We start from the raw sequence: 27188 nt of genomic DNA, 5'->3' as shown, positions 1-27188 counted from the left end.
GGACGGAAATAGAAAACACTATCATGAGTGAGATAACCCAGACCCAAAAATATAAATATGGTATATACTCACTCATTAGTGGATTCTAGCCATAAACAAAGAACATTGAGCCTATATTTCGTGATCCTAGAGAACCTAAGTAATAAGGTGAACCCTCCCCCCCCCCCCAAACATATATAATCCTCCTGGAAATTGGAAGCAGACAAGATGGCCAGGCAAAAGTTGGGAGCATGGGAGTGAGGGTGGGGTTGGGGAAAGGGGAGAGGGGAAGAAAGAAGGAAGAAGGGGAGGGTTGGGGAGAGCTTGGGGGAGTGGGATGGTTGAGATGGAGGAAGGACGGATATGGGAGCAGGGAAGAAGAAAGCTTAATTAAGGGAGGCATTGTGGGGTTGGCAAGAGGCTTGACTCTAGAGGGGTTTCCAGACATACATTCCCTTTTTTAAATCCAAAGGTGAATTTTTCGTTTGTTTTGGCACACTGCAGCCTGAAGGAGGGAACACTATTTAGAGAACAAGAATTTATCAAAGGGATCTTTACTTCTAGACATGTCACAAGGAGGTTGGGCATAAGGTATAGTGAATTACACAGTTTGTTAATCATGTAAAATGCTTAACATTTCTATTTTTAAAATATTTTTATTGAAATAGAATTACATCTTTTACCTGGTACTTTCTTCCCTCTGCTCCTCTCAGTTAACCCCTCTCAAATTTCTCCCTTACACCCTCAGTCTCAAATTGCTAGCCTCATTTTCTTTGATTATATTCATTACATACTCATGTGTGTGAGCACACAAATATTTATTTGCAACTTGTTGCGTCCATTTTGTTTGTGTGTGTGTGTTTGTCATATTTGGATACATAATACTTTCTGAATGACTGCTCAGAGAGCACCCCTATGTAATGAAATCAGTAAAGAAACGTTTCTAACATCAATTTTGTGCGTGGGGACTTGGCCAGAATACAAGACAGGATCACTGTCAAAATTCTAGAAAAAGGTTGCCTTATGGCCTTAGGCAGTAACCATGGACCCAGTATGGGAAAAGGGGGAGTCCCTTCGCCGCCCAGTCTCCCCCAAGTCCATCCTCAGTAAAATAATAATAATAATAATAATAATAATAATAATAATAATAATAATAATAATAATAAAAATACAAAACAAAACATCAGGTCAGCGAAGCTAGGGAATCAATTTCAAAACGCCAGCGGAACCGCCCACTCTCACAGTCTGTGTCTGTGTCTGCACCCGCGCCTGCGCCATTCTGGTAGCGCAAGGCTCAGGTGAGCTAGCAAACGGAAGGCGCGGAAATGACGTCGAACGCTCCAGCGCCGAGGCTCCCTCCGCGCGGTGGCTGCTGGGTGTTGCGCGCCTTGTCTCTCTCTCACTCCCCTCCCTGCCCGTCTCCTCCCCCTCGGCTCGTCTGCTCTCTGGCGTGACTCGGCACTCTGAGCTCCGGGAACGACACACCGTGGTCACCGCTCCGGTCCAGGCCCCGGCCTCCCGCAGCCCCTCCCGGGCCTCTCTCGGCCTTTCTTCTTACGTTTTGAAGCCGGAAGCGTCGCGGCCGCCCTGCCGGGCTCTCTGTGAGGATGGTGGGAGTGAAGCCGGTCGGCAGCGATCCAGATTTCCAGCCGGAGCTGAGTGGGGCGGGCTCCAGACTTGCTGTGGTCAAGTTCACCATGAGAGGGTGAGGCCGAGTCTGGGCCCTGTTGGCATTCCTCTGCGGGTCCCTTTCCCCCACTCCCGCCCCCGTTTTTCGGGTCCCAGTTCTCCTGTCGGCTTCTGCTCTGGAATGTCCGGCGGTGACCACAGCCCAGGCCGCTGCCGGGATTAGGCCTCGGCTCTAGGGAGCGGGTCTCATATGTGCATCCGGGGCGTCCGGGCGGGCGCAGGGACCACTCTGCTGGGTCTCGCCTGCTCAGGACATGCCAACCCGCCGACTTGAAATTCGCAGATGTGCTGTGCTCTTGGGGGCGGCCCGCGACTTCTTCCAGCTTGTAGGAGTCCCAGCCTCTGTTGCCTGTGCCGGTTCCTGTCTTTCGGAAAAGCCGGCGATCGCTTGCATTTTCGTCTCTCTCAAGGCTTAATTTTCCAAACGCTTTGCTTTCTCTTCGCCCGCGTTTCTGCAAAGCCTTTGGAAGATGCAGCCGTGGCTGCCCATTTAGTCCGAATAACGTAGTCTTAAGGCGTAGTTGATGCCTTTTGAATTAAATTAATGGGACATAATGTTTTTTCATGTACATAACATGTTTGTACCATGCTTGGTATTGTCTTAGGCTCCTTTGTAGATGCAGATTACAGACACAAAATACAGTGTGTACATGTCCCCGGTTGGACAGACCTCTGTGGTGACCAAATTACCATTTTTTTTTTTTCCTTTGGTTTTTCGAGACAGGGTTTCTCTGCAGCTTTGGAGCCTGTCCTGGAACTAGCCCTTGTAGGCCAGGCTGGCCTCGAACTCAAAGAGATCCACCTGCCTCGGCCTCCCAAGTACTGGAATTAAAGGCGTGTGCCATCACCTCCCGACCCAAATTACCTTATTAACTTAATGATAGAGATCTGAAAAGATGTTAATTGTCTTTGGATAAAGTCACAGTGTAAAGGACACAAAACTGGTGGATCGCTTACAGGGTGTATAATAATGTTCTTATATATACATAGGAAGTAGGCCTTAAGAGCCAAAATTCAGTGTGTATTTACAGAGCTCTTGTATATAGCGGTACGTCATTAGGAGGTTTAGAGATCTTTGAGCACCTGGCAGTTTTTACGCATATACCAACTTGGAGTAATCTAGTCCCAGTACTACTGTTTATGTAACAGGTTTTCTTGCGCATGTTGTTAGTTGTGTTGTTTTTTAATCCCAGAGGAAACATACAAATGTAGGTAGCTTCAGGCGATTGGGGTACAAATAGACATGAAAACAGCTTAGAGGGGTTCTGTTGGTGTTTGTTTTGGGCCGGTCTTCCACAGAACTGGAAAGGGTTAGTAAATTAATTGAGGGAAATAGAGTACCCACATGACATGATACTTTTACATTTACTAAATGAAAGAGCTTGGGTCATGGCATATATATTAAGACAAGTCTCAAGGGAATGTCGGAACTCTAGAAACGTGTCTGCGCTTTAGCGCTGTGGTCGTGTTTGGAGCGTCTGTACTAGGAGAGCATCTGCACATTTGTTGGCTAGACTACAGCAGAGGAGAGGACGATGGCTTCAAGGCCTCTCATTTTTAGTTCGTCCTTCTAATCTTGGTCAGTTGGAGCTTTTGCGCTTTTGTCATTCAGCGATTTGTCCCCCTCACCGCACCAGGGGCAGAGTAATGAGCAGCTAGATTGACAGGAGGAAGGTGGGGGACATGGCTGCTGCTGAAACTCCTGTCCGCGGTCTGCAGCGTGGTTAACACACGTGTGGGGATTGAGCGGTAAAGAGCTAGATTATACTTACTGTTAAAGCGACTCAGTGCAAAGAAAATAACAGTTTTTGGAAAACGGAAGGCAAGTAAGTGCTTACATTTAGATCGCATTTTTAGTTTAAAAGAGTATTTAACATTTATGAATCTAGTAAGGTTCTATTTACCCTTAACATTCTTTCTTACTTTTAAAATATCAAATATCCTTCACGTTTTTTAAACATGGGCAGTCCTAGCATTCATTCCCCCCTGAGCTCATTGGCAACGTAACTGGCTTTATTTATACTGGACTTGCAAATAACCATGTCCAATAAAGTCTGTCAGAACTGCTCAGGGAAAGCTAATGTTACCTCATTTTAGGTTAAGGGCATAATTCTTTCTAATATCTGATTTTTCACTTCAATGATGTACTTCAAGCTAAATTGCACATGGCTTATCAACCATTGGTCTAAATTAATTTTCAGTGTATAGATTGCTTTGTTCAAGTAATCTTCAAGAACTCTTCAGTGTTTTTGCAGGGCCTTTGAACATACGAGGCAGGCACTCTACCACTGAGTTACACCCCAAGCCCCATTTTTCTTTTTAGAGTAAAATGTATAGGGCATAACATTGATTTTACTTTTTTTTCTTTTTCTTTTTGAGGCTCAGACTAGCCTCTTGTGATCCTCTTGCCGTAGCCTTCTGAATGCTGGAATTATGGGTGTTCACCTCCATATGCAGTCACTTTTGCAGTTAGAAAGAGTGTAATGTGGTGGGATTATGTGCATTCACAGTAATATGGCGTCATCACCATGATTTCCTAAAATGACTTCATCTACTTAACCAAACCTGTTAAGTAGTAACTCCGCATCCTCACTTCTCCAGAAGAGCAAACCTGTGAGACCTCACCTTCCCCAGACCCACCTACTTCCCTGGTAGCCTTCACTGCACTTTCTGTCTCTGGGAATTGGCCGATTTAGCCATCTTATGTGAGTGCAAGCATAACAATGTATGCTTCTTGGTCATTTCACGTACATGTGTTCAAGGTGCATCTGTAGCATAGCATGCGTCAGGATTGCAAATATATCCCATTGTGTGTATGTACCATTTTATCCATTTGTCTGTGGATGGACACTTAGCTTGTGCTTGCTTATTAAAAATAATGAAAATTACTGTGGACATTGACATATTACATCTTTTTCAATCTCTGCTTTAATTCATTTTTTAATACAGATTGCTCTGAACAAATTAACTACAATTCTGTCTGCATTATAATCTTAACATTATAACCCAACAACAATCCAGTTTATTCTCTTATATTTTCCAGAAAGATGAGACTAAACTGACCTATTTGTACTGTTAAGAGAATTAATTCTATATGTTAATATCTATTCTGGGGACTGAAAAATGGCTCAGCAGTTAAGAGCATGGTCTGTTCTTCAGAGAACCCTGGTTCAATTCCCAGCTCCCACATTGGTAGCTCACAACCACCTGTAACTCCAGCTTCAGGGGATATGATGCCCTCTTCTGGCCTCCAAGTCCATCAGCCATCAGTCCATATATATATATATATACATATATACATACATATATACATACATACATATGTACATACATATATACATACATGCAGGCAAAACACACAAACTAAATCTTTAAAAATGCGTTTTAAAAATGCCTATTCTGATAAGATTTTCAAAATACTGTCTCTAAATAGTTGCTTCTTAAATATAACCAGAGTAATTATCAACAGTGCTGGTCTATTGTTTTGGTTTCTAACCTAAAAGAATGTATGGTTTCTTCCCTGTTTGTATAATAGGAATGATTTTTATCTCGAAATTGTGAGTATATCACTTCCCCCAGTAAGTCAGATCTTCCAGTTACAGTTTACCCTGTATTTTGTTTTCTTTTTTTTTTTTTTTTTGGTTTTTCGAGACAGGGTTTCTCTGCAGCTTTTTTAGAGCCTGTCCTGGACCTAGCTCTTGGAGACCAGGCTGGCCTCAAACTCACAGAGATCCGCCTGCCTCTGCCTCCCGAGTGCTGGGATTAAAGGCGTGCGCCACCACCGCCCGGCTTGTATTTTGTTTTCTTAAAGCGGGCCTTATTTTGTAACTGGTTAGGTATCTGTTACCTAACTGATGCTAGTGGTGTTGGTTTGTTTTTGGGGAGGTGACTTTGATGATTAATATTCAAAAGTACACTAATTACTAAAATAAGTACTTGGATAATTTTTCAATTTTTATTTATAACCAACACTAAGTATAAGAAGTACATCATCATCAACAGTCCCAGGTTCTTGCATCCTAGGGCTCCTTCCCATCACTTTTGGATTTTAACACTGTTAGTTTTGCCTTAACTTAAACTATATGAAAATCAAATTGTATTTTGGAGTCTTACTCTTTTTAAGAGTAAATGGTTTCTTGAAGAGCATGTAGTAGGGCCATTGCTTTATAAAGAACAGCAACTAAACGCTGGAGATCGGTTGTGGACTTTTGAAAATGGTTAAAGAGTTAGAATCTAGGACGTTATTCTTTGGAATTTTTATTTTTTGGCTGGGGATTGACCCCAGGGCCTTACACATGCCAGGCAAATGATCTGCTACTGAGCTTTCCCCTACCCCTGTTCTTAGCAGTTGTAAAATGTTAAATGAGGTGACCAGATTTAACATTTTTGTGAATTGTGAAATGTTACAAGTGGCCAAAGTATATTATCTTATTAATAACGTTTATTAAAATAAATATTTTATGTGATTTATAGAACTGGTTATGGACATAGCTGTGTTTTAGTAAAAACAATACATTCAGAAATGGCCTGTTTGAAAGTTATCCTCTCTGGAAAAACAAGCCTTCTGAAATGAGACTTTACAGGGTGCATTCATTTTCTTTATCCATGTTTGTATATATGTTTACACAGGCATTACTGAAGTTAAGAGCAGTGGCTATTGTAGAAGACAGGGAAGAAGTTAACAGGCTTATGAATATCATTTAATATTAGAGCTGCAAGGAAATTTTTATTAATAAAAACTCAATAACTCTTTTTAAAGAACTGGGATTGGATTGAATTGGATTGGATTTATAAATTGCCCTACCTGTGGCCGGCCCTTTTGCTAACTAGAATGTTGGATTTTGAACAGCTTACTTAACTTTTGACCTTCAGTTCTGTTTGTATGTTTTTTGAGATGGGTCTCTCTGTTATGTAGCTGTGGATGCCCTAGAACTTGTTTTGTAGACCACGCTGCCTTCCAGTTTGCAGAGATCAGCCTCCCTCTGCCTCCCCAGTGCTGGAATGGAAAGTGTGTGCCACCACACTTAGTCATAATTTGTTTTTTATTTTCTTTTTTAAAAAACTTATTTGTGTATTTTATGTGCATGAGTGCTCTGTCCTCATGCACACTAGAAGAGGGCAGCAGATTGCATTACATAAGGTGGTGGGGGTTTTTTTTTTGTGTGTGGTTTTTCGAGACAAGGTTTCTCTGTAGCTTTGGAACCTGTCCTAGGACTAGTTCTAGTAGACCAGGCTGGCCTTGAACTCACAGAGATCCACCTGCCTCTGCCTCCTGAGTGTTGGAATTAAAGATGTGCGCCACCACTGCTTGGCCTGCATTACATATGGTTGTAAGCCATCATGTGGGTGCTGGGAATTGAATTCAGGACCTCTGGAAGAGCAGCCAGTGCTCTCTTAACCACTGTACCAACTCTCCAGCCCGGGTTCTTTTTTGGGGGGGGGGGGAGTTTTCAAGATCACTTTTATTTGCAGAGCCTGCTACAGTTGTTTAACAATGCTAGCTATGCTGGCACAATCCAAAAGGCCATTCTCCTTTGTAGCATTCAACTAACTGAATCTCTACAAACCATACCAGAGACCAGTTGGAACATATTTCAACACCAGGGAAGAGGCTGCTCATTCTATTTCCATATATTTTCCAGCAAGATTTGTTTTATAGCCAAATGAGACTCAAACTCATAACAAAGCTACTAGCCATCTTCAGTATCACTGATTCCCTCCCCACCCCCAGAATAGAAAGGAGAAGGGGGACTTTCCCTAAGAAAAACCTGTTCGGCCAGTTTTTTAAAGTTATTTACTTATAATGTTATTGGTATAATTAGAGTTGAGTCTGTTTGCTATATTCTTCATTGCCTCACTTGCCTTTATTCTTTTTCTTTTGCTCAATCTTTGATTATACTTACTTTATAATTTTTATGAAATTTGAGATTATTTTACATAGTGTTTCAAATATTTTTATTTTCAGTAGTTTCATATGTATATTAGACTGCTTAAAATTGCCTCATATGTTAATGATGCCTGAATTTTTGTGTAGACAATCTGGTCTTGAATTCACCTACCTCTGCCTCCCAAGTGCCGGGATTAATGGTGTGAACTAGCACACTGAGCTTTGTTTTTTAGTTCTTAGATGGTGATTGTTTGTGTTAGGTTACGAGCTGTGTATTCGTTACCTGACATGTGTGGGTTCAGAGTGTTTCACCATTCAGAGTTTTATTCGGTTTAGAATAGTTAACATACATAGACTTTACCAGGAAAATGTCTCAAATCTGAACATTTGAAATTTTAGAATGCTCTGTTATCCACACTTTCTGAGGGCTGATATAATACCCAGTTTTGGGGTTTAGGGTCATTTTGAATTCTAAAAGTTTTTAAATAACATGTTCAACCTAATTTATTGTGTGCTGTTAATTAGTAAAGCTTTATGATAGGTCTTTCTTGATTTTTTAAAAGTTTTTAACCTCAGCTTAGGTTGTCCTTGATGTTCCCCATAAATGTTAGAGTATAAATTTGTTAGTTTCATTTTAAAAATTTTGAGATTGTATATTAATCCTAGTCAAGGAAGATTGATTTCTTGACAATAATGACTATTTTTTTCCATTTTATATACATGTCTTTTTATTTTCCTTTGTATTCTTTTGTTGTTGTTGTTTATTGGTTTTGGTTTTTCGAGACAGGGTTTCTGTGTGTAACAGCCCTAGCTGTCCTGGAACTTGCTCTGTAGACCAGGCTGGCCTGGAACTCACAGAGATCCACCTGTCTCTGCCTCCCGAGTGCTGGGATTAAAGCTGTGCACCACTACCCAGCTATATTCTTTCAATAAGAACAAAACAGAAAGATTTACAGTCTTAAGCCTGAGACCTAATATTGTTTCTGAACTCATTAAAGCGATATTGGCATTTATACAGTATTATAAATGGCCCAGATGGATATATTAGAGTGCCTAAAGCCAAGAATATGTTTGCCTTATTTTATTTAACCTGATAAATGCTTTTATAGCATAAGTTAGTACAGTGTTTATATTATTTTTCTGAATATAGCTCTGTCTTTCTCACAGGTGTGGACCGTGTTTGAGGATTGCTCCAGCATTCAGTTCTATGAGTAATAAGTATCCTCAGGCAGTTTTCTTGGAAGTAGATGTACACCAGTGCCAGGTAAGGCAGAAGAACCTTTTTTTCATTCTATTTTTCATGAAATAGATTGAAATCCAACATTAATATTACCTATTGTGTCTTTATTCACGTGGTACTTATTCCTGAGAAGATGGGAATGTTAGGATTATTATGAATGCCATTTTGACTACATTTGAAATAATACACTTTTATAACCAGTTTTTTTTTTTTAAATATGAGGTGAAATTAATGCAGTGTTGTTAAAGTAGCAGGTTACCTGGCAGTTCTATAGTTCTATATCTTCTGCTGAGGCATTGGCTTATTGATCATAAAGTTATAGTGGAGAATGTTTGATAATAGTTAGATTTAATTTCATCACTTATAATCTTATCTTCAAAGCATGTCCCTACACTCTCCTCAAAGTGGTTATACTCTGCATTGTTGAGAACAGTATGTGATAGAAAGCTCAGTTCCTCCTCATCCTAAATACTGTTTTTGGTTTACCTGTTGCAGTAAAAGTAGCTTAAATTTGCATTTCCTTGATTTACCTATTAACTATTTTTTAATCTTAAGAACCTCATTTGTCAAGTTACCTATTCCAAGAGTTTTTCTATTTGATGTCTTACTTTTTATGGTAAGTGTTTGCTGTGTGTTAGAGGTAAAAGTACTGTTTTAGTATATTCTACAAACATTTTTGCGCAATCTGAATTGTCTTAAACTTTTCTAATGGTAGGGATCACAGAGATCCACCTCTCTCTGCCTCCCGAGTGCTGGGATTAAAGCTGTGCACCACTACCCAGCTATATTCTTTCAATGAGAACAAAACAGAAAGATGTGTAAGAATGTGTAAGTCTGACATTGCACACTTTAGTTTTGTTTTCCTACATTAAATGTTAATAGGTAGTATCACTGTCCTTATTTTAGGTATATTAGTTTACGAAAGAAATTGTTTCATTATCTTTATATTTAGTATGTTGAAAATATATATATCGACTTCACTAAAATATATCGACTTTACTTTAGTCTTTTTTTTTTTTTTTCTTTTTTCTTTTTTTGGTTTTTCGAGACAGGGTTTCTCTGTAGCTTTTTTAGAGCCTGTTCTGGAACTAGCTCTTGTAGACCAGGCTGGCCTCGAACTCACAGAGATCCGCCTGCCTCTGCCTCCCGAGTGCTGGGATTAAAGGCGTGCGCCACCACCGCCCGGCTACTTTAGTCTTTTTTATTATACATACCAGGAAATTTACGATCACATGTATGGCTCATATTTCTGTCTCTCTTATTTTTTTTAAGGTAGCACTGTTCTAGTAGGTCACCTGTGATATTTAGAGAAGATATCCCTTGGTTACCTTTATGCTTTTTTTCTTTGAATGATATATATTCTGTACCTCTTCATACAATTTGCATATGTGAGAGGACAGATTTGCTGATTTTTAAGTCCTTATCATGAAAAGTTTAAATAGGGTGCTCTGGTTATTATTAATTTCCATTCAGTATTAAAGGGTAGAACTAGAGATGACCCAAAATCAGTTCTGTAAGAGTAGAAAATGGATGAGCGTGTCCCTTTTCCAAGTCAGAAAACATTGCCCCGACCCTTTCTTTGACAGGTGGTATAGACTGGCTCTCCTTGTTTAGGTGGATACTTTTTCTTAGCAGCAGTGGTTTGTTTTGACTCATTATTACCTTCCTTATTTTTGTTTGTTTTCTTTTGAAACAGTCTTATTTAGCCCTGGCTGACCTGAATTCTCTGTGTAGGACCAGAGGACTCAAACTCAAGAGATCTGCCTGCCTCTGTCTCCCAAGTGCTGGGGTTAAAGGCACTACCATGCCCAGCCTTTGGTTATTTCTTTTTGAAAAATTCATACTGTGAAATTATAAGAAAGCTGCTTACCATAAAGCACAGTTTCTGCTAATATTAGAAGGTAGCCGTCCTGTTGGGTAAAGTATATGACAGTAGAACTAATGTCTGAAGAGACAAATGCAGCTGTTTTATATGTGGGTGTATGGGTAATGTAGCTGTGTCTCCGTACAAACTCCCTTATAGGGCTGCCTTTAAATTTTTTTCTCATTTGTCATGCCCGACTGAGTACCACATGTGTGCCTGGGTCCTGCAGAGTCCAGAAGAGGAAATTGAATCTCCTGGAACTGGAGTCATATAGGTGGTTGTGAGCTACGATATGGATGCTAGAAATTGAACTCCCATCCTCTGGAACCACCTTCTCTGCAGCCCAGTCTGTTTTTTCTTAAATAATAATTAGGAGCACATTGTTTTACGTTTCTGGTTAGGACTTGTGCTTTTTAATTTGCTTAAAGTTGTAGAATGAAAAATTAAAATGATATGATTTGTTTTAATTTTATCACCATTTTCCTATTCTAGGGAACAGCTGCCACGAACAACATCTCAGCAACACCTACATTTTTGTTTTTTCGAAACAAAGTGAGAATCGATCAGTATCAAGGAGCAGATGCTGTGGGACTAGAAGAGAAAATCAAGCAGCATCTAGAAAATGATCCTGGAAGCAACGAGGACACGGACATTCCGAAGGGCTATGTATGTCATCAGAAGAGCAAAATCAGTATTTTAAATTTGGTGTTATGTGGTTGAATTGAAATTTACTGTTTTCTTATTAATTCAAAATACTTTCAAATGAGGATTTTTCAAACTAAAGTGGGCTATTGAGCTTTGTTGGTCTATTATAACCGTAAATCTACATTGTAAATCACATTCCCCTAAATTTCTTTTGCTAAATTCTTTGTCACTCGAAATTGATTTCTAAACTATTAAGTAGCCTATTCTAGTGCTTGCCTTCTTTCCGTGAGTGGAGACATGGGATTGAAAACACTTCTCATTTTATAGTTATGTAAAATGTCCCTTATACTTAGCCTCCTATAGTCTGTTTTGGTTTGGCTTAGAATCAAATGTAACTTTAGTATTAAATGTATTTTAACAATAACGTACTATTTTTTAAATTGATATGGAGGCTAAAGAACTCAAAGGATAATATTTCTAATCTACATAGTATAAATAGTTCTAATGCAGTTTTGCATGGTTTGAGATTCTTCGGGGAGGAAGCGGAGTTTAGAAATAGTATTTTATGGTCTACACTTGTTTCTCAAGTTGAAGTTACTACATTAAAAAGTTTATATTTGGTACAGTAAAGCAAACCAGTGTATTTCTGTCTGTAAACCCTTTAAATTCAAGCTGAAAAACTAGTCAGGTAGACATGACAGCTTGTCTGTGTGCATGTTGTATGTGGGGATCTTTATTTCCTGTTAGCCTACACCATTAGTATTTATTTAAAACAGCACCCAATTAGAAAGTGTAAACAATTTTTTGAGTTGGGGTTGATAATTACTGAACTGGGTCATTGATACCTATTCTTCTAGTGTGCTGAAGCAAGTTTTGAGAAAGATAAAGTTTATTTATAAGCATGGAGACTAGAAGACAGGTTTCTAATTTGGCCCCTGAGGATGCTTTTGGGATAAAGTAGCTCTAACGCTTGGGAAATGGGATCATCCCTGGGTCAGACTTTAAGTATCTCACAGGAAGCCATATACTCTATAAAACATCTTAAACACAGTTAAGACTAAGGAAAGCGTAGGAAAATACTATAAGAACCCTGCTCTTACCTGGATATCATGAAAGGAGGAGGGGCCCATGGGGGCTTGTACGGAGTACTGTTTAGGGCGAATGGGATTAGGCTGCTGATGCTTGCTAGCTTGTCCTTGTCAGTCAGGATTTGCCCTCTCATGAAGTCCTGGAGACAGAGGTCATCTTTTGATGATTGGATTTGTGGTGTTGTTAGTTTCTTTTGGTTTGGTGGGGTTTTTTTGTTTTTTTTTTTGTGTGTGTACATTTATTTTTGCTGTGTTTGGTTTGGTTTTGTTTGAGATGGGGGTCTCATGTTAGGTTGGCCTCAGACTCACTGTGTACCCAAGGTGGAGCCTCAGCCCTGTGCTTCTTAGAGCTGCTTCCCAAGTGTTAAAAGTGTCCTGGGTCCCCTTGAGAGGCTTCTGGGATACACAAAATACATACTTACAATTCATAAGCTCCTTGTAGTAAGTGTCCTGGGGAATACTGAGACCTAAAAGTTGGATTTCTAATACTTTACCATATAGGGTAAGCCTAGATTTTGCTTTAATAATTAGTGATAGATTTCAGTCAGAAATTCAAAGGAAAAGACCATTATAAAAATTTCAGTAACTGTTTTAAAACAAACATTTTCTTCAAAATTGCTGAATCTAGAAAGAATCATAGATCTGAGTCTTTATAATTTTTACATTAAAGCTAAGTGCTTTGCCTGAGTTTTTGATTTCTTTTGTTTCAGATGGATTTAATGCCTTTTATTAACAAAGCTGGTTGTGAATGTCTTAATGAAAGTGATGAGCATGGCTTTGACAACTGTTTACGAAAAGACATGTCCTTCTTGGAATCTGACTGTGATGAGCAGGTAATTGGGCGCCGGCACTGTCATTCTCCGTGCTCTTGTTTCTCTGTAGAGTTCTCCTTATGACTACATCCCTCTCACTCCTATCCCATCACTGTCCAGATCCATCTCCTTTCTGTATGAGGTGCCATGTGCTCTGCTCATGGTTAGCCCCACCACTGCTTAGATTACCACCATCACTTGGTCGTTTTTTTAAGAACTGCTTTCTGTGTTTTTCCTATCCAGATAGTTTGTGTCTGAGCAGTAACGATTGGCTAGATAAGCCTTCCCTTAGAAGACTGCTTAGTCCCAGATAAAAACTGTTTTCTTCTTTCCCCTGTATTACTTTTGCCACAGAGAAAGAAGGGTAACCACCTATCACGTCATCTTTATCTTATGGGTGTTGCTTTCCTTAATTTACTCCTATTCCACTGTGTGGGAAATTTTTCTCTTCTACTCGGGCACCAAAGTTTATAACGTCTGAAGTCTGCATGTTTGTTGCATCTTCTTGTAAGAGTTAATGACTCTTTGCTGACATCTTCCGGATGTCTTGCTGACCTGCTGTGTCTGGCTCTCCCTCTCACCTGCTTTTTCCCAGCACTTCAGCTCCTTGCACATGTCTTGCTTGCTGTTGGGACACAGTATTAATAAGTCAAGTATAAAAAGTAAGATGTATAACCAGAGGAAGTAGTCTTGCTGTTTTCTTAGACCTTAGTATAGTTTTGAAATAAGTCTAAACCCTTTCTTCTATCCAGGGTTACAGCTTCAGAAGTATGATTCATACCGTATTACTGTGTATAGTGGCTTAAAAACATGACAATGTAGACTGTAGCATTGTCTACCGCTTTCCTGAAATCTTATGTTAAAGGAAGTCTTTCTTACAGGGTAGGAGTTTAGCAGTAAACAATTTTGGATGAAAAGAAACTTTATGGATAACTTAGAGCTTCTGAGAGAATCTAGACAGCATTGGTGTTTTAGTTCCTATGTGGCCTTCTAGAGAAATTTAGGATGAAGTTTGTGGAGGCCTTTCTTCCCTCCACCACTTCAGAGCATTGTGTACACTGAGCCATATTCCTGGTCCCAGGAGTCCTGCTTTGTGAATTTTAGATCACAGTTCATGTGAGGGTCCATCTTTCTGCATGACTGCATTACCTTTCAGTAGTCACGTGATATGACTAAGTATTTGACACACTAGAAAAAATGTGTTACATATTAAAATTTAAGAACTACATTTATTTTATTTGAGAATTTTGTTTCATTTGTGGGAATGTACGTTACTTGCCAGTTTGTAGTTCACAAGATCTTAGTTTTTTTAAAATACTTATTTTATGCAAATGGGTGTCTTATCTGCATTTATGTCTTTGTATCACTTTATGCCTGGTGTCCTTGGAGGTGCAAGAAGAGGGTGTTGAATCCCCGGGACTGGGAGTTACAGATGCCTGTGAGCAACTGTGTGGGTGTGAGAATTGAATTTCGATCCTCTAGGGAAGCAGGTAGTGCTCTCTCCAGCCCCAGATCTAGATCTTCAGTTCATTCACCTAAATTATTTTCTTTCTGCCATTCTTTACATAAGTAATTGATAGTGGCTGTTCTTAACTGTCAAACTGATGAAGTTAATTTCAGCATACAGAATCTCTTTATTGCAGTGGTTTTGTTAGATGAACTAGATTTGTGCCACCTTTATTTTATCTCCCCTTAGCCTTTTTTTTGTATTCATGGTGTTGACAAGTCATTTTGTGCTGAAACTGTTTCCCTCACAGCTGCTTATTACTGTGGCATTCAACCAACCTGTTAAGTTGTATTCCATGAAATTTCAAGGACCAGATAATGGTGAGTAAAGGATGGTTAATTAAAAACTAACTTTTTATTTTGTTAAGCCTGTTAGCTTACATTTAAAACTTTTTTAAAATAGAGGTCGTTCTTCCATGTGTTCATTGAAGTAATGTGGGATTATTAAGAATTAAAGTAAAAATGTTTTTCCCCTTAATTTACAGAGTACCGATTCTTCCTCTCATTTCTAGATATTTAACAGTATTTTTTTTAGAATCAAAAATAATGATTGGCCAGGCCTCCTGAGTGCTGGGATTAAAGGCATATGCCTCCATGCCTGACCAAGGCTTTGTTTAATAATGTCTACTTGTTTGTTTTTATATACTTTTTTATGTTAATAAGTTTTCAATAATAAAATTTTATGAAGTACTTGGTAGATAAATTCTATGGAAATTAGTATGATTAAATCAGCCACATATCTGAGTTTTAAATCATATACTGGCAGTGAAGGAGTTAAGTGGTGTAAAGTGGGCATATTCCTTATCTGATATCTAAGAAAAGTAAGATATGCTAAATTATGATTAATTTCTTTTTGGATAAATGTTAATGCTAATGATGTTTTCCTCGCAGGTAACAAAATGTGCTAGTTGTTGGCAACCATAAAACTTAGTATATTGTTTATTTTATGAAAGGTTGTTCACCTGCATATACTATCAAAATCCATTGCTACCTTACATATAGCTCCTCACTGATAATGTTGTATTTATTATAGTATAACTTTTCTTTCTGTTTTAAGACAGAATCTCACCATGTAGCCCTAGCTGACCTGGAGCTTGCTATGTACATCTGCCTGCCTGTGCCTCCCAAGTGCAGGGATTAAAGGCATGTCCCACCACATCCAGCTCATAGTGTGGCTTTTGGCACTGAGGGCAAAAACTTGTTTATGTATATACACATGTGTATACTTGTGTGTGTGTGTGTGTGTGTGTGTGTGTGTGTGTGTGTTTATTCCTAATATTTAGCAGATATTCCTAATGTAAAGTGAAACTGGGCTAAGAAGATAACCAGCAAATGATTATTAGAGGAGAAAGATTGACTGTCAATATTCAGGTTTTTAGAACTTTTAGTAGAAGGTTTTGAAATTGTGTATGTTGTTGTGTGTCAATATATATGTAGCCTTACACAGGTTCTGTATAAGATGCATTGATGATATAGGAAAATATAGTGTGTTTGTAGTTTTAGCACTTCAATTCTTTCTTTAAACCATTTTATAGGTCAAGGTCCTAAATATGTAAAAATTTTTATCAACCTACCCCGATCTATGGATTTTGAGGAGGCAGAAAGGAGTGAGCCAACTCAAGCTCTGGAACTGACAGAAGATGACATTAAAGAAGATGGCATTGTTCCTCTTCGTTATGTTAAATTTCAGAATGTTAACAGTGTAACTGTGAGTGCATTTTGTTAATATATCTTCCTCTAGTTGGTGAACAGCAGGGCTGTCTTCTCTGTCCTAGGTGATTCTAAATGATCGTTTAAAGTAAGTTTGTCCGGTATATTTGAGGAATGGAGGATGATTCATGGGATTTGTCCGTTTGTTTAAACTGGAGATATTTATGATTACTCTATCAATTGGTGATGTGTTAGTACCTGTGTAAAAATTCTGTTTACTTTTTCAAATTGTAGTCTTTCAGTATAGTTACTATAGTATTACTAAAGCTGGCTTTTAAAAAAGGATTTTGTTTTGTTTTGCTTTTTGTTTGTTTTTTGAGACAGAATCTCACTCTAGCCCACTTTGGCCTGAAATGTACTATATAGCCTGCGCTGGCTTGGAACTCACAACAGTCCTTCTGTCTCAACCTTCCAAGTTCTGAAATTGTAGGCATGAGCCACTATGTCCAGCTAAAAATGACTTTTTGCAAAGATGGTCTTACATTTTAAGACACAGCTAAGGTGTATCTGGATGTTGGATACTGCCAGAGATGGTTTTAAGTGGAATGGAAGGAGAGCTCAGCCAGAGAGCTCTGACTCCAGCCATGCCAGACTGATGATGCCTTTGTATCGAGGGATAATCAGAGAACACTGTTAAGTTCTTTTCAGGAGGGTTTCAATGGACATAGGCAGTTTCTGTGATCATATAAAGCTGTGTGAACAAGCTGAGCTTTAATTACCTGAGACATTTTTGTCTAAATGAAGTTTAAGACAAAGGTCACATAATAGTAGAACACTGTTGCTCAAGACACCATGCATTATATCCCGACATCTAGTCAGTGATATAAGACACATAAGACATACCTCTCACTTTTGTGATGATGAACATTGAATTAAAGTAATAGTTTTGATCAAGGTAATCAAAGAAAGATAAATTTTAAAAATAATAAGTATAAACAAAATAGGAGTGTTTGCATTTAAAAAGCCAAATATAAGTAAACTGGGGACTGATTTAATATTGTACTTATTATATTTAAATTGATTAGATAAACTTTTTGAAAGGAGACTAGGGTTGCCTATGAAAACAATAAAATTGACTGATAGTAATAACATACGTTATCCAAGTGAAGAGAGACAGCATTTTTTCCTGTTATTGAAAATATTTTTTTCCTTATACAGTATATCCCGATTACAGTTTCCCCTCCCTCTACTCCTCAGTTCCTTCCCATCTCCCTTTCTACCTGGATCCCCCCTCCCTCTTTCTGTCTCTCATTAGAAAAGAACAGGCTTCTAAGAGATAACAACAAAACATAACAAGATAGATTATAACAAGGTAAAACAAAAACCATCACGTCTAAGTTGTCTAAGTTGGACAGGCACCAGGCAGTGCCTTTAATCCCAGCACTTGGGAGGCAGAGGTACTGCAGATCTCTGTGAGTTCAAGGCCAGCCTTGTCTACAAAGCGAGTTTCAGGACAGTTAGGGCTACACAGAGAAACTCTGTCTCAAAAAAAAAAAAAAAAACCAAACAGAAAAAAGCAAACCAAGTTGAATAGGACAAATCAACAGAAGGAAAAGAACCCAAGAAAAGGCATAAGTATTGACCCACTTGTTCACTCACCCATTAAAAACACTAAACCTCAGCTATGATATATAATACAGAAGACCTAGTGCAGATTCACGCAGGCCCTGTGCTTGCTGTTCAGTGAGAGACAATATTTTTAAACAGAGAACATTTTTACATTATCGTATTTTTTTAATGGAGGATTTTTTTCAAAATCCAATATAAATAATGCTTCTATTCTTTATATACTGAGGGAAATTTTAAAATAAAAGAGTTTAGAGTCGGGCTTTGAAACACATCAAAGGGCAGAGCAAAGCCTTAGGAACAGATTTCCACTATCATTTCTTTTCGTATTCAAGGAAATAGAATGGGTGCGTGAATATTCTTCCAAATTCAACTACAGAGATTTTCCATAGTTGAAAGACTCTGATTTTAATAAAAGTATCAACAGCAGTCTACCCATTGTAATCATGAATTTCACACTCTTTCAGTGTTCTCTGTAAAGGATGTAATTATGACTTCTCTATACCATCACATTAAATTGCCGTGAACTTCCGTATGTGGGCGTCTTGCCAAGGCATTTCTAGAGAAGGTGAGATTTGCAGTATAGACAGGGAATGGGCAGTTTTTTAGGAACACTAGTGTAAGTATTATGAAGTCTTGATTAATCCTTACAAAGGTGGAAGGTATTTTTATTAAGAAAGCAAATTAAATCTAAAGCATGCTCATTAAAAATAGATTGTAATTAAAAATTATAAATGTGATTTTTTTTTTTTGTAGTTATTTGTTCAGTCTAATCAAGGTGAAGAAGAGACAACGAGAATTTCATATTTTACTTTCATTGGTACTCCAGTGCAGGCAACAAATATGAATGACTTCAAACGAGTAAGTTTGTTCAAATGACAATTAAGGAAATTACAAATACAGTTTCAAAGGAATAATTTCTTATATTTTAGTTGTCATTGCTTTTAAACATAAAGATTCAAAACTATCTCATGGAAGGTTAAGTGAATGCAACATGTTGAGATATTTAACTAAAAGAAATCTTCAGTAAATATAACTAAATTGATAGAATAAATGTTAATGAATGATATCTGAGTAAAAATAATAGTCTGATTACAAAAATGCTTAGGAATAATAGGGAAATTATAATTAAATTATTGCTTGAAAGACATAGTAAGATGTTTAAGGATTCGAGTGACAAAAATGAAAATATATTTACAATGACTTGAATAATTTTAACACATGGATATGTTATAATTTTCCAAGCATTGTATGTGTCTTGAAATGACACATTACAGACAGGCAGTGGTGGCACTTGCCTTTATTCCAGCACTTGGGATGCAGAGGCAGGCAGATCTGAGTGAGTTAGAGGCCGACCTGGTCTACAAAGTGAATTCCAGGACAGCTAAGACGATTACACAGAGAAACCCTGTCTTGAACCCCCCCCCCCAAAAGGACACGTTTTAGCAAATACATTTAAAGTGATTATATGTAACATGAGTATGCAAAGATGCAGACCTGAAGGTTTCCATGGAACTTACCGGGTACCTAGGACTTTGGGGAGCAAGGTCAGCCTGTTCTCATGCTTTGTGGGGCAGCTTCTTACTAGTAGCAGTTTGTGTGGGTGGCTCTTAAATACACAGAACCAGCAATTTTATACAGTTGTATACAGCAGTATACAACCTACAGCAAAATACAACCTACAGCAGTATACAACCTACAGCAGTGTACAACCTACAGCAGTATACAACCTACAGCAGTATACGTAGAAATGTGTGACCACAGGAAACATTGGCCACATGAGAATGGCTGACTGCATTGGCCAGTGGTTTAGGACTTGAGCTGATTACCAGGGATGAGTTTCCTTAGGGCTGCCAGTTCATGGAGGAGGACGTTCCCAGCATACTTTATACAAGGAATTGCTCTATGGAATTAGAACATCCGAAAAACTATTTGTTTTTGGTGATATCTGCAGACCTGATTTAATTATAGAAAATTAGTTAAATTGTTTAACAGTGGATGGTTCTGTGAGATACATGTTGGCAAAAAAAAAGGAAGGCTTGGATAATACATATTTTTGCTGGTTAGTTTTCAGTCACTCTTACTATCTCATAGCATAATTAAGTTCTGGGAGCTGCAGGAATGATGATGTATCCAGGTGTTTAGTGTGTGCATAATGCTTGGTCAGAAGAAGCAGGTATCAAGCTGCTTTATTTTTACCCTATAGAATTTATTTTCCAGTGAGAATGTGTGGGAAACAGAGATGGTTTGGCTGTCTGCTTTTCTGCCTTGAATAGAATTCCATTGGCATTGGTTTTAACTGTTTGTTGCAGTTTGTTACCAGCTTAATTCTTTTGTAAGATTTGTTACCATAAGCCATGTTAATGTCTTCCTGTTAAGTTTTGTGTCAATATCCTATTGTACTTTCAGCTTATGCTTACCCAACTTTTTTTTAACAGAAGTAACATTCTCGTCTGCATTTTTACCAGTCAGCTGTTCAGTTGTAATCTTTCTGGTTTGCCTTATTAACTGGCTTAAGTATTTGTCTCACTTCCATCAAGTCACTTGGTCTGTTCTCATTGACTGCCAAAGCTGCTTTTAGGAGGTGCACTTGCTTAGGAGTATTTGCTTTATATTTTTTATTAACTTTATCTTTTCCACCTTATTTAAATCATGAAAAAGTAGCAGTTCTTCTTTAATTTAGTTTTTAAATTTATTATACATTAAAAGTAGCAGTTCTTAAACTTCTCAGTATCAGGTATCATTTAAAATATGAAAGGTGATTGAGGATCAAGAAGAGTTTTATTAACATTTATTTAATCGAAATTGACCTGAGAATCCTGGTAGAGTGGATCATAATTGTAATTTCAGCTCTTGGAAAGTTGAGGTACTATGGTTGCTATCAAGTTTGACGCCTCCTAGGTTTCAGAGTGAGATTCAGAAAGAAAAAGTGGAATTGGAAAAATTTTAAATTACAATTAACAAGTCCATTATATATTAGCAACAATATTTTTAATGTTTTTAAGTAAAAGAGAATTATATCACTTTCCTCCTTGACTCCTTCAGGCCCCTCCTATTTTTAAGTCCATTGGCAAAAAACCCTCCCTCAGGCTTCTCCTACACACACTCAATCTCAATTTGATAGCCTCTTTTATTATATTTATTACATACTCCTATATTATTACTAGCTGTACCCGTTTTTGTTCTTTGCATGTATATGGTTTTACATGCATGGAACAGCTAACTCATCTCTGAGAGAGGCCAAGTTTTCTTCTGCAAGAAGTCAATAGTTCCCTGTAGTGCTTTGTCTACGAGTTGGATCCTTCGACATTAAAAGGCACATTGATTTTTGCTTGTTCCCATCTTGTTTATACAGCCTTTTCTAGGATACTGTTTTATAGCAGACTTGCAACAGTGTCTCTTCGAATCTTTCTTTCCCCCCTTCCACATTGTTCCCTCAACCGGAGATGCAGGAGCTCTGATGTAGACATATCCTCTGGAGCAGGCTCCCCATGATCCGTTGATCTGTGCATTGTGTTCGTTTCTTTTTATGTAAGAAAAAGCTTTGGTGAGATATGGTGGCCACACTTAAATGAGGATGTAAGGATAAGATTTAGAATGTGGGAAGGATTATGCTGGTCTAACAAAATGTCAGTAATAGATTCTTTTCTAAGACCCGTGACCTCACTAGCCTGGGAAGCTGACAGTTCTTGGTTGCAGCCAACATGTGAATGCCACTTCTTGCACTTGTATGCATTTCTTGCCATGTGGTACTTGTTGTGGTTCATAGGTGTTGCGGCTAAGTAGGGCTGATTAATTGCTTCCTTCCTCTGTTAGTTTTCATAGTATTTTCTGGAATCGCGAATGTTAGACCACAGGAAGAGGCTTTCAGGTCAGATCCAGCTCAAGTCATTTGAGTCGTGTATCCTCAATGTGCGGTCCTCAGCAATAGGGTCTGACCTTCAACCCCTGAGAAATGACCAAGGGCCACATTGGTAATCTGTTCGGTTTCAGTAGTCATTTGGACTACACTGACCAAGCCTTCAAAGGTTTCTTGAGTCTGGTACTGAGATTTTTGTTAGTCTGTGGTTCTTGTTGGGAGCATTGTTAGTGCAAGTTGCTTAACTTCTTTTAAGATGTGTGTGTATGCTAATATACATTTTGTATAATTTTAGGCAAATGTAAAATATGATTCCTTGATTATCAAACCACCTTGGAGTTATTTGTCCCCCCTCCTCCTGGATTGATCTCCCTCCTCCCTGTTTGGAGTCCCTTCCCATTTCCCACTAAATATCACCTATGTCCTGCTCTTCCCCCTCAGGCTCCACCTCCACCCCATGGTCCCTTTATACTTGTTTCTGTGACACTCCATGTTGTACACTCACATCTGAAGTTGGTGTAGGAACCACAGGTGAGAGAGAACAGGCAGCACAGTGTGTGTCTTTCTGGATCTGGGTTACTTCACTCAGAATCTTTTCTAGGTCCAACTGCTTTCCTGCAAGTTTGGTTGAGAGTGGGTGATTGCTACCAGTATGGGGCCTTAACAGAAACAGACTGGGAATTAAAAAAAACTATAATTAATAAATTCATTATAAATTAGGAGTGATATTTCTAATGAAACGCACATTCTCCATGACATGGAAAGGCAGTTTAGTAGTTAAGAGCGCTTGTTGCTCTCATAAAGGACCCAGATTCGATTTGGTGGCTCACCTGTCTGGAACTCAGTTCCAGGGCTTCATACATCCTCTTCGGATCTCTGCTGGCACCAGGCACACACACCATCCACCTATATACATACAGGCAAAACGTTTATATACTTAAAATTTAAAAACTCAAACCCCTTTTGAAATGAAAAAACACTTAAGAGAAATGCAGCTTTATGTTTTTATGAATTTCTTTACTAGCCTAATAGAGTTCTTATGGTAATTTCTGTTTTGTACTCAGCCCATGTTTCCATTGAAAACAAAATATGTATTTGAAAGAGAAAGAGAATTTAACAAGTAAATAAATGCTTAGTATTATTCCGTAGGTGGTTTTGACTTCACAGATGTCCTCAAAGAACAGCTTTAGGGTCCCTGCAGCATTATTGGAACTGCTATAAGAATTTAAGAACAGGACTCTGAGCCCTTTGATTTCAAAATTGAAATTTTAATTGGTTAAATGCTTTTCTTGGTTATATTAAGCATTTTAATATTACATTGTTTCTTTAATTGCTTCTGGGTAAGATTTATTCTTCTTGCAGTCACTCATTTTCTTTTATGATTATTTTTATATTTAAGAAACAATAACTTGAATGCAGAAAAGCATAGGAGGATTTATGTGAGATTGGCTCATTTGGTCCTTTTACAGAGTTTGTTATTAAAAACTTTCTGTGAGTTTTGGATACTAATTTGGAACAGTAATACATTTGACTTTCCTGCTCCTGTAGTACCATGTCACAGCAGTCATTCTCCCTGCTTGTAACTGGATTGTGTTCTTTCAAGGCAATATAAGCGTAACAGACAGTTACAGTAGTCTCATGATCCAGCCAGTGATGTTTTTTCCTTCACAACCATCTTTCCTTTGACAATTTAATCTGATATTAAAAGGATCTATGTTATGATTTTTAAATTTTCAAAGTATATTTGGTGTGTATCCTATATTCAGTGAAGATAGGTTTGATAACTTTTCTACAGTGAGGAGAGAGATCTATGTAAAATGATTTAATGGATCGTGAAATAGAAAGTTTTAAGTATTTTCAGTGTATATCTTCTGTGTGTGAGTTCTTTGTAGATGATTTTAGTTTTCAGCATGTCACTGACCTCCCTTTACGTCACTAAGTTGACAGAAGCGAAGGTAATATGGGTACATCTTGGTTGTGGATAGCTACGTTAGATGACTTTGCATGCTGTTACAGCTTCGTAAGTTCACTTTAGAGTTGCTAGAATAGAATACACCCTCTATTTGTCTGTTTTGGCCCTCAAAGGCACCATGCATACTTGGCTATTTGCTGTAAATGCATTCTTCATGGTACAGCATGAAAAGCTTGCAGTTTTAATTAAGAGTAAATATTTTCTCTGCTAAAGGCTTTTTACATAGATTGCGTTATATTAAAATACAGGTGTGCACAAGTGACAAAATTGGGGCTTTTGCTTAGGTAACAGGTGCATGTGAAAAGTAGACCACGTTTTATCACTTTTTATAAAGTCGACTTCTAAACTGGCCGTTTACCACATACGCTATTTTATAACATTTCTATTTGTTTATTTTTCAGCTTTTTTAATACAACTCAATGAACTAAAACTGGAAGATTTTCTTTTTTAATGAAGTAATATAAAGATAGACTTTGTCTCCTTGTCCCCTTCCTTGCTTCATTACTCATCTGTCACCTCCCACTCTCACCCTCCCCATGTCCTCAATTGTTGCTGCGAGATCTCTTCAGCTTCAGCACCTGGATCAGCCTTCTTGTTACCTAGATTGCCTCAACCACCTCTTCCTTCAGATTTCATCCCACTCATGACTCTCAGTTGGCCCTTTATTTTGCTTGCAATTATAGGTGCCTTAATTTTCTTACCATATTATGTTGCTCACAAGGCAGTTTTATTTATTTTTTAACATTCTGCTGTTTCCTATTTAATTTTGTTCAATATTTTAAGAAATAATTTTGGAGTAAAACTTATGTTAAAAATGCTTTCAAGCTTAATTAGTTGAGTAATATTTTTATCCATTTTAAAGTTTTATATTAGGAACAGGAGAATTGTTTTGGAAAGTAAATATAACTTTTTTTTTCTAACTAGAGCAGTGTCACATACTCCTTGGGTTTTAATTGCAAATTGTGAATTTTCTTATTGGAACATTTGCCACAAAATCTTTTTGTGGTTGTATTCTCTCATGCTTACCCATGTGAGCTCAAGTCCAGTTGAAGAACTTATGGACTAAACAGGCTGGGTTGAATCTAATACGGAAGACCAATGGATTCTTTACTGAATGAAAGTTTTTAACATTTAATTTTGATGTACCTAGACTTTGTTTTATCTGAGATGTAACATAAAGACTTAAGACAGAATGAAAAGCTTTATGTTTGGGGTAAGAATCCGCATGGAATGCTGAATTTCTTCTTTTTTTACAGAGAATACATATTGGCAAGTTGAGAGTTGTCACCCTGTGAAACAGTATGCAGACTTGCATCTTCTGCTGTATCACATCTGAAATTTTGTTTTGATATTAATTGTTTTCTTTTGCTTAATCTAATAGCTCTATGTTTTGCATTTCCTAAGTAATATAGTGGTCAATAATGCTGTCATTGTCTGTCAGCTAAAATTCACTTATGGTACAGGTGGTACTCTCTCCCTTGCATTCTGGTGTGTTTTAAAGCCGTTTTCCTTACTCTTGTCCACTTTTCTCTGTTTGACACTATTGTCCCTTGGACTTCTGAACTAGTCTGCCATAGTTTGCATGGACCAAAGAGGAATTTCTTGAAAAGTTTTCCCTGGTTGAGGGAAAAAACAAACTACAACAAAAATTACAAACATTACTTTCTAATTCTCAATGGAAATAGTTTTTAAGTATTTTTTTCATGAATAGCATTGACCTAGCTATTTTCTGTTATAGACCAGACATATATTAGTGACCTGTAGACATTACCATTAAGAACAGAATCACTTTTATTAATGCATGTGCATGTATATACATGCACATGCATTAATAAAAGTGATATATATGTATGTAGTACATTATAGAGGGATTTTTTGAGATATTTATGCTGTGAAAATATATTAACTAATGATAAACTCTGTTCTTTAGGTAAATTACTCTAGACCACAGACCCAACAGAGAACCTGTTTCATGACTTACTAGTAGACACCAGGTTCTTTTTGTGTTGTTATTCATTTATTTATTTTTGGGTACTACATTTATAGGAATCAGGTATTTTTACAGACTTAAGGACTAGATAGATTTTTTTTAAATCACTCAGATGCACGGTTTATTTTTTACATTTCTTACAGTCTATTTCTAGCAACCAGGTTTTTTTAAAAGCTGGAAAAGAATTTTTAATTTTCAGTCTGTTTTCATGTTTACATATTGAAGGAAATGCCTAGAAACCCATCAGTTGACATGAAGACATAAACTTAATGTATTCTTTTAAATACAGATTTTGTAATTGACATTTGGTTTCTAATTGCTTAAAACTAGTACACTAAGAATGTTTTGCTCATAGCATCTTTTTATATTATTAACTTCTCTAAACTGTCAACCTGGTTTGGAAAAATTATATTACTTAAAACAGAATGGGAAACCGGAAATAGCTTGCATGTGTTTAATTCCTTGTGTTTAGTGGGAGGGGCGTCACAGTTTGCTGCCACAATACGAGCACAGTGCATGCAGAAAAGGCTCAAGGATCAAAAAGTAATATCAGGACAAAAGGACTAAAGTCATTTGAAATCATTACCATGTTAATATTATTTTAAAACATAATTTAGAATCATTAAATTGTACATTTTTTTATTTTTGTTTTTCTAGGTAGTTGGCAAAAAAGGAGAAAGTCATTAGGGTACAAAAGACACTGGAAGACTTAACTGCAGTCAGATTTGCAGCTCCTGGATAATTGCTTGATTCTCTTCGGAAACTGTTAATCTTTTATTTGTTGCCATTACCAATAAATCATTGCTTTTGTTCAGTTGGTATCACTAGTGTTTCTATTGTAATCTTGATACATGCAATTGTAAATAATAAAAGTCAGTACTTTTGCCAAGCTTAAATTTTGTCATTCTATATAAATGCATTCTCTCTCTTGTTTTTATTTGAATATTGGCTAACTTTTTGTTTTAGAAGAGCTGTTATGAAAATCACATTGGCTACAAGCTAGTCTGTCTCTAGAGGAATAGAATGTTAGAGGAATTAAGAGTACTGTCTGCACATGTAGAGTGTTTTGATACATGGATTTGAAATGTGTCTACACATGTGGAATGTTTTGATGCATGGATTTGGAATAGCCATGTTCGAGTGAGTATTGACTTTGTATTTTATCAAAAGATATTTGGGTATATCTAGGCTTTATAAATTTCCTCAAATTATAAACAGCCACTAATCTTATTTATCACTGGTAGTTAACAGGTCTACAAATGTTCTATTTTTAGGGGAGAGTCTTGCTATATAGCATAGGCTAGCCTCATCATTGATACCCTTTTGTGCCTACCTCCCAAAGGCTGGGATTGTAAGCATGTACCACCAAACCTGGTCTCAT

At 37.6% G+C, this 27188-nt stretch overlaps 1 protein-coding gene across 1 annotated transcript; it reads left to right on the top strand.

The window, feature by feature from the left end:
* The first annotated feature begins 1388 nt into the window (after positions 1 to 1388).
* On the top strand, positions 1389 to 26703 carry Txnl1 (thioredoxin like 1). Its single transcript, XM_038329859.1, has 8 exons — positions 1389 to 1684; positions 8723 to 8819; positions 11152 to 11325; positions 13103 to 13225; positions 14962 to 15031; positions 16246 to 16418; positions 18743 to 18847; positions 26465 to 26703. The coding sequence occupies exons 1-8, from the start codon at positions 1587 to 1589 to the stop codon at positions 26492 to 26494; spliced, it is 870 nt and encodes a 289-aa protein (XP_038185787.1). The 5' UTR covers positions 1389 to 1586; the 3' UTR covers positions 26495 to 26703.
* The last annotated feature ends 485 nt before the right edge of the window (positions 26704 to 27188 follow it).

The sequence above is a fragment of the Arvicola amphibius genome, chromosome 5 (assembly GCF_903992535.2).
Source record: "Arvicola amphibius chromosome 5, mArvAmp1.2, whole genome shotgun sequence".
Classification (NCBI taxonomy): Eukaryota; Metazoa; Chordata; class Mammalia; order Rodentia; family Cricetidae; genus Arvicola; species Arvicola amphibius.
Note: the sequence above shows the minus strand (reverse complement) of the source record. Positions and strands in the feature narration are given on the sequence as shown.

Coding starts and splice junctions, on each gene's coding strand:
- Txnl1 (XM_038329859.1), top strand. CDS start 1,587: ATGGTGGGAGTGAAGCCGGTCGGCAGCGATCCAGATTTCCAGCCGGAG. Junction 8,820..11,151: donor TAGATGTACACCAGTGCCAG/GTAAGGCAGAAG, acceptor TTCCTATTCTAG/GGAACAGCTGCCACGAACAA. Junction 11,326..13,102: donor CGGACATTCCGAAGGGCTAT/GTATGTCATCAG, acceptor CTTTTGTTTCAG/ATGGATTTAATGCCTTTTAT.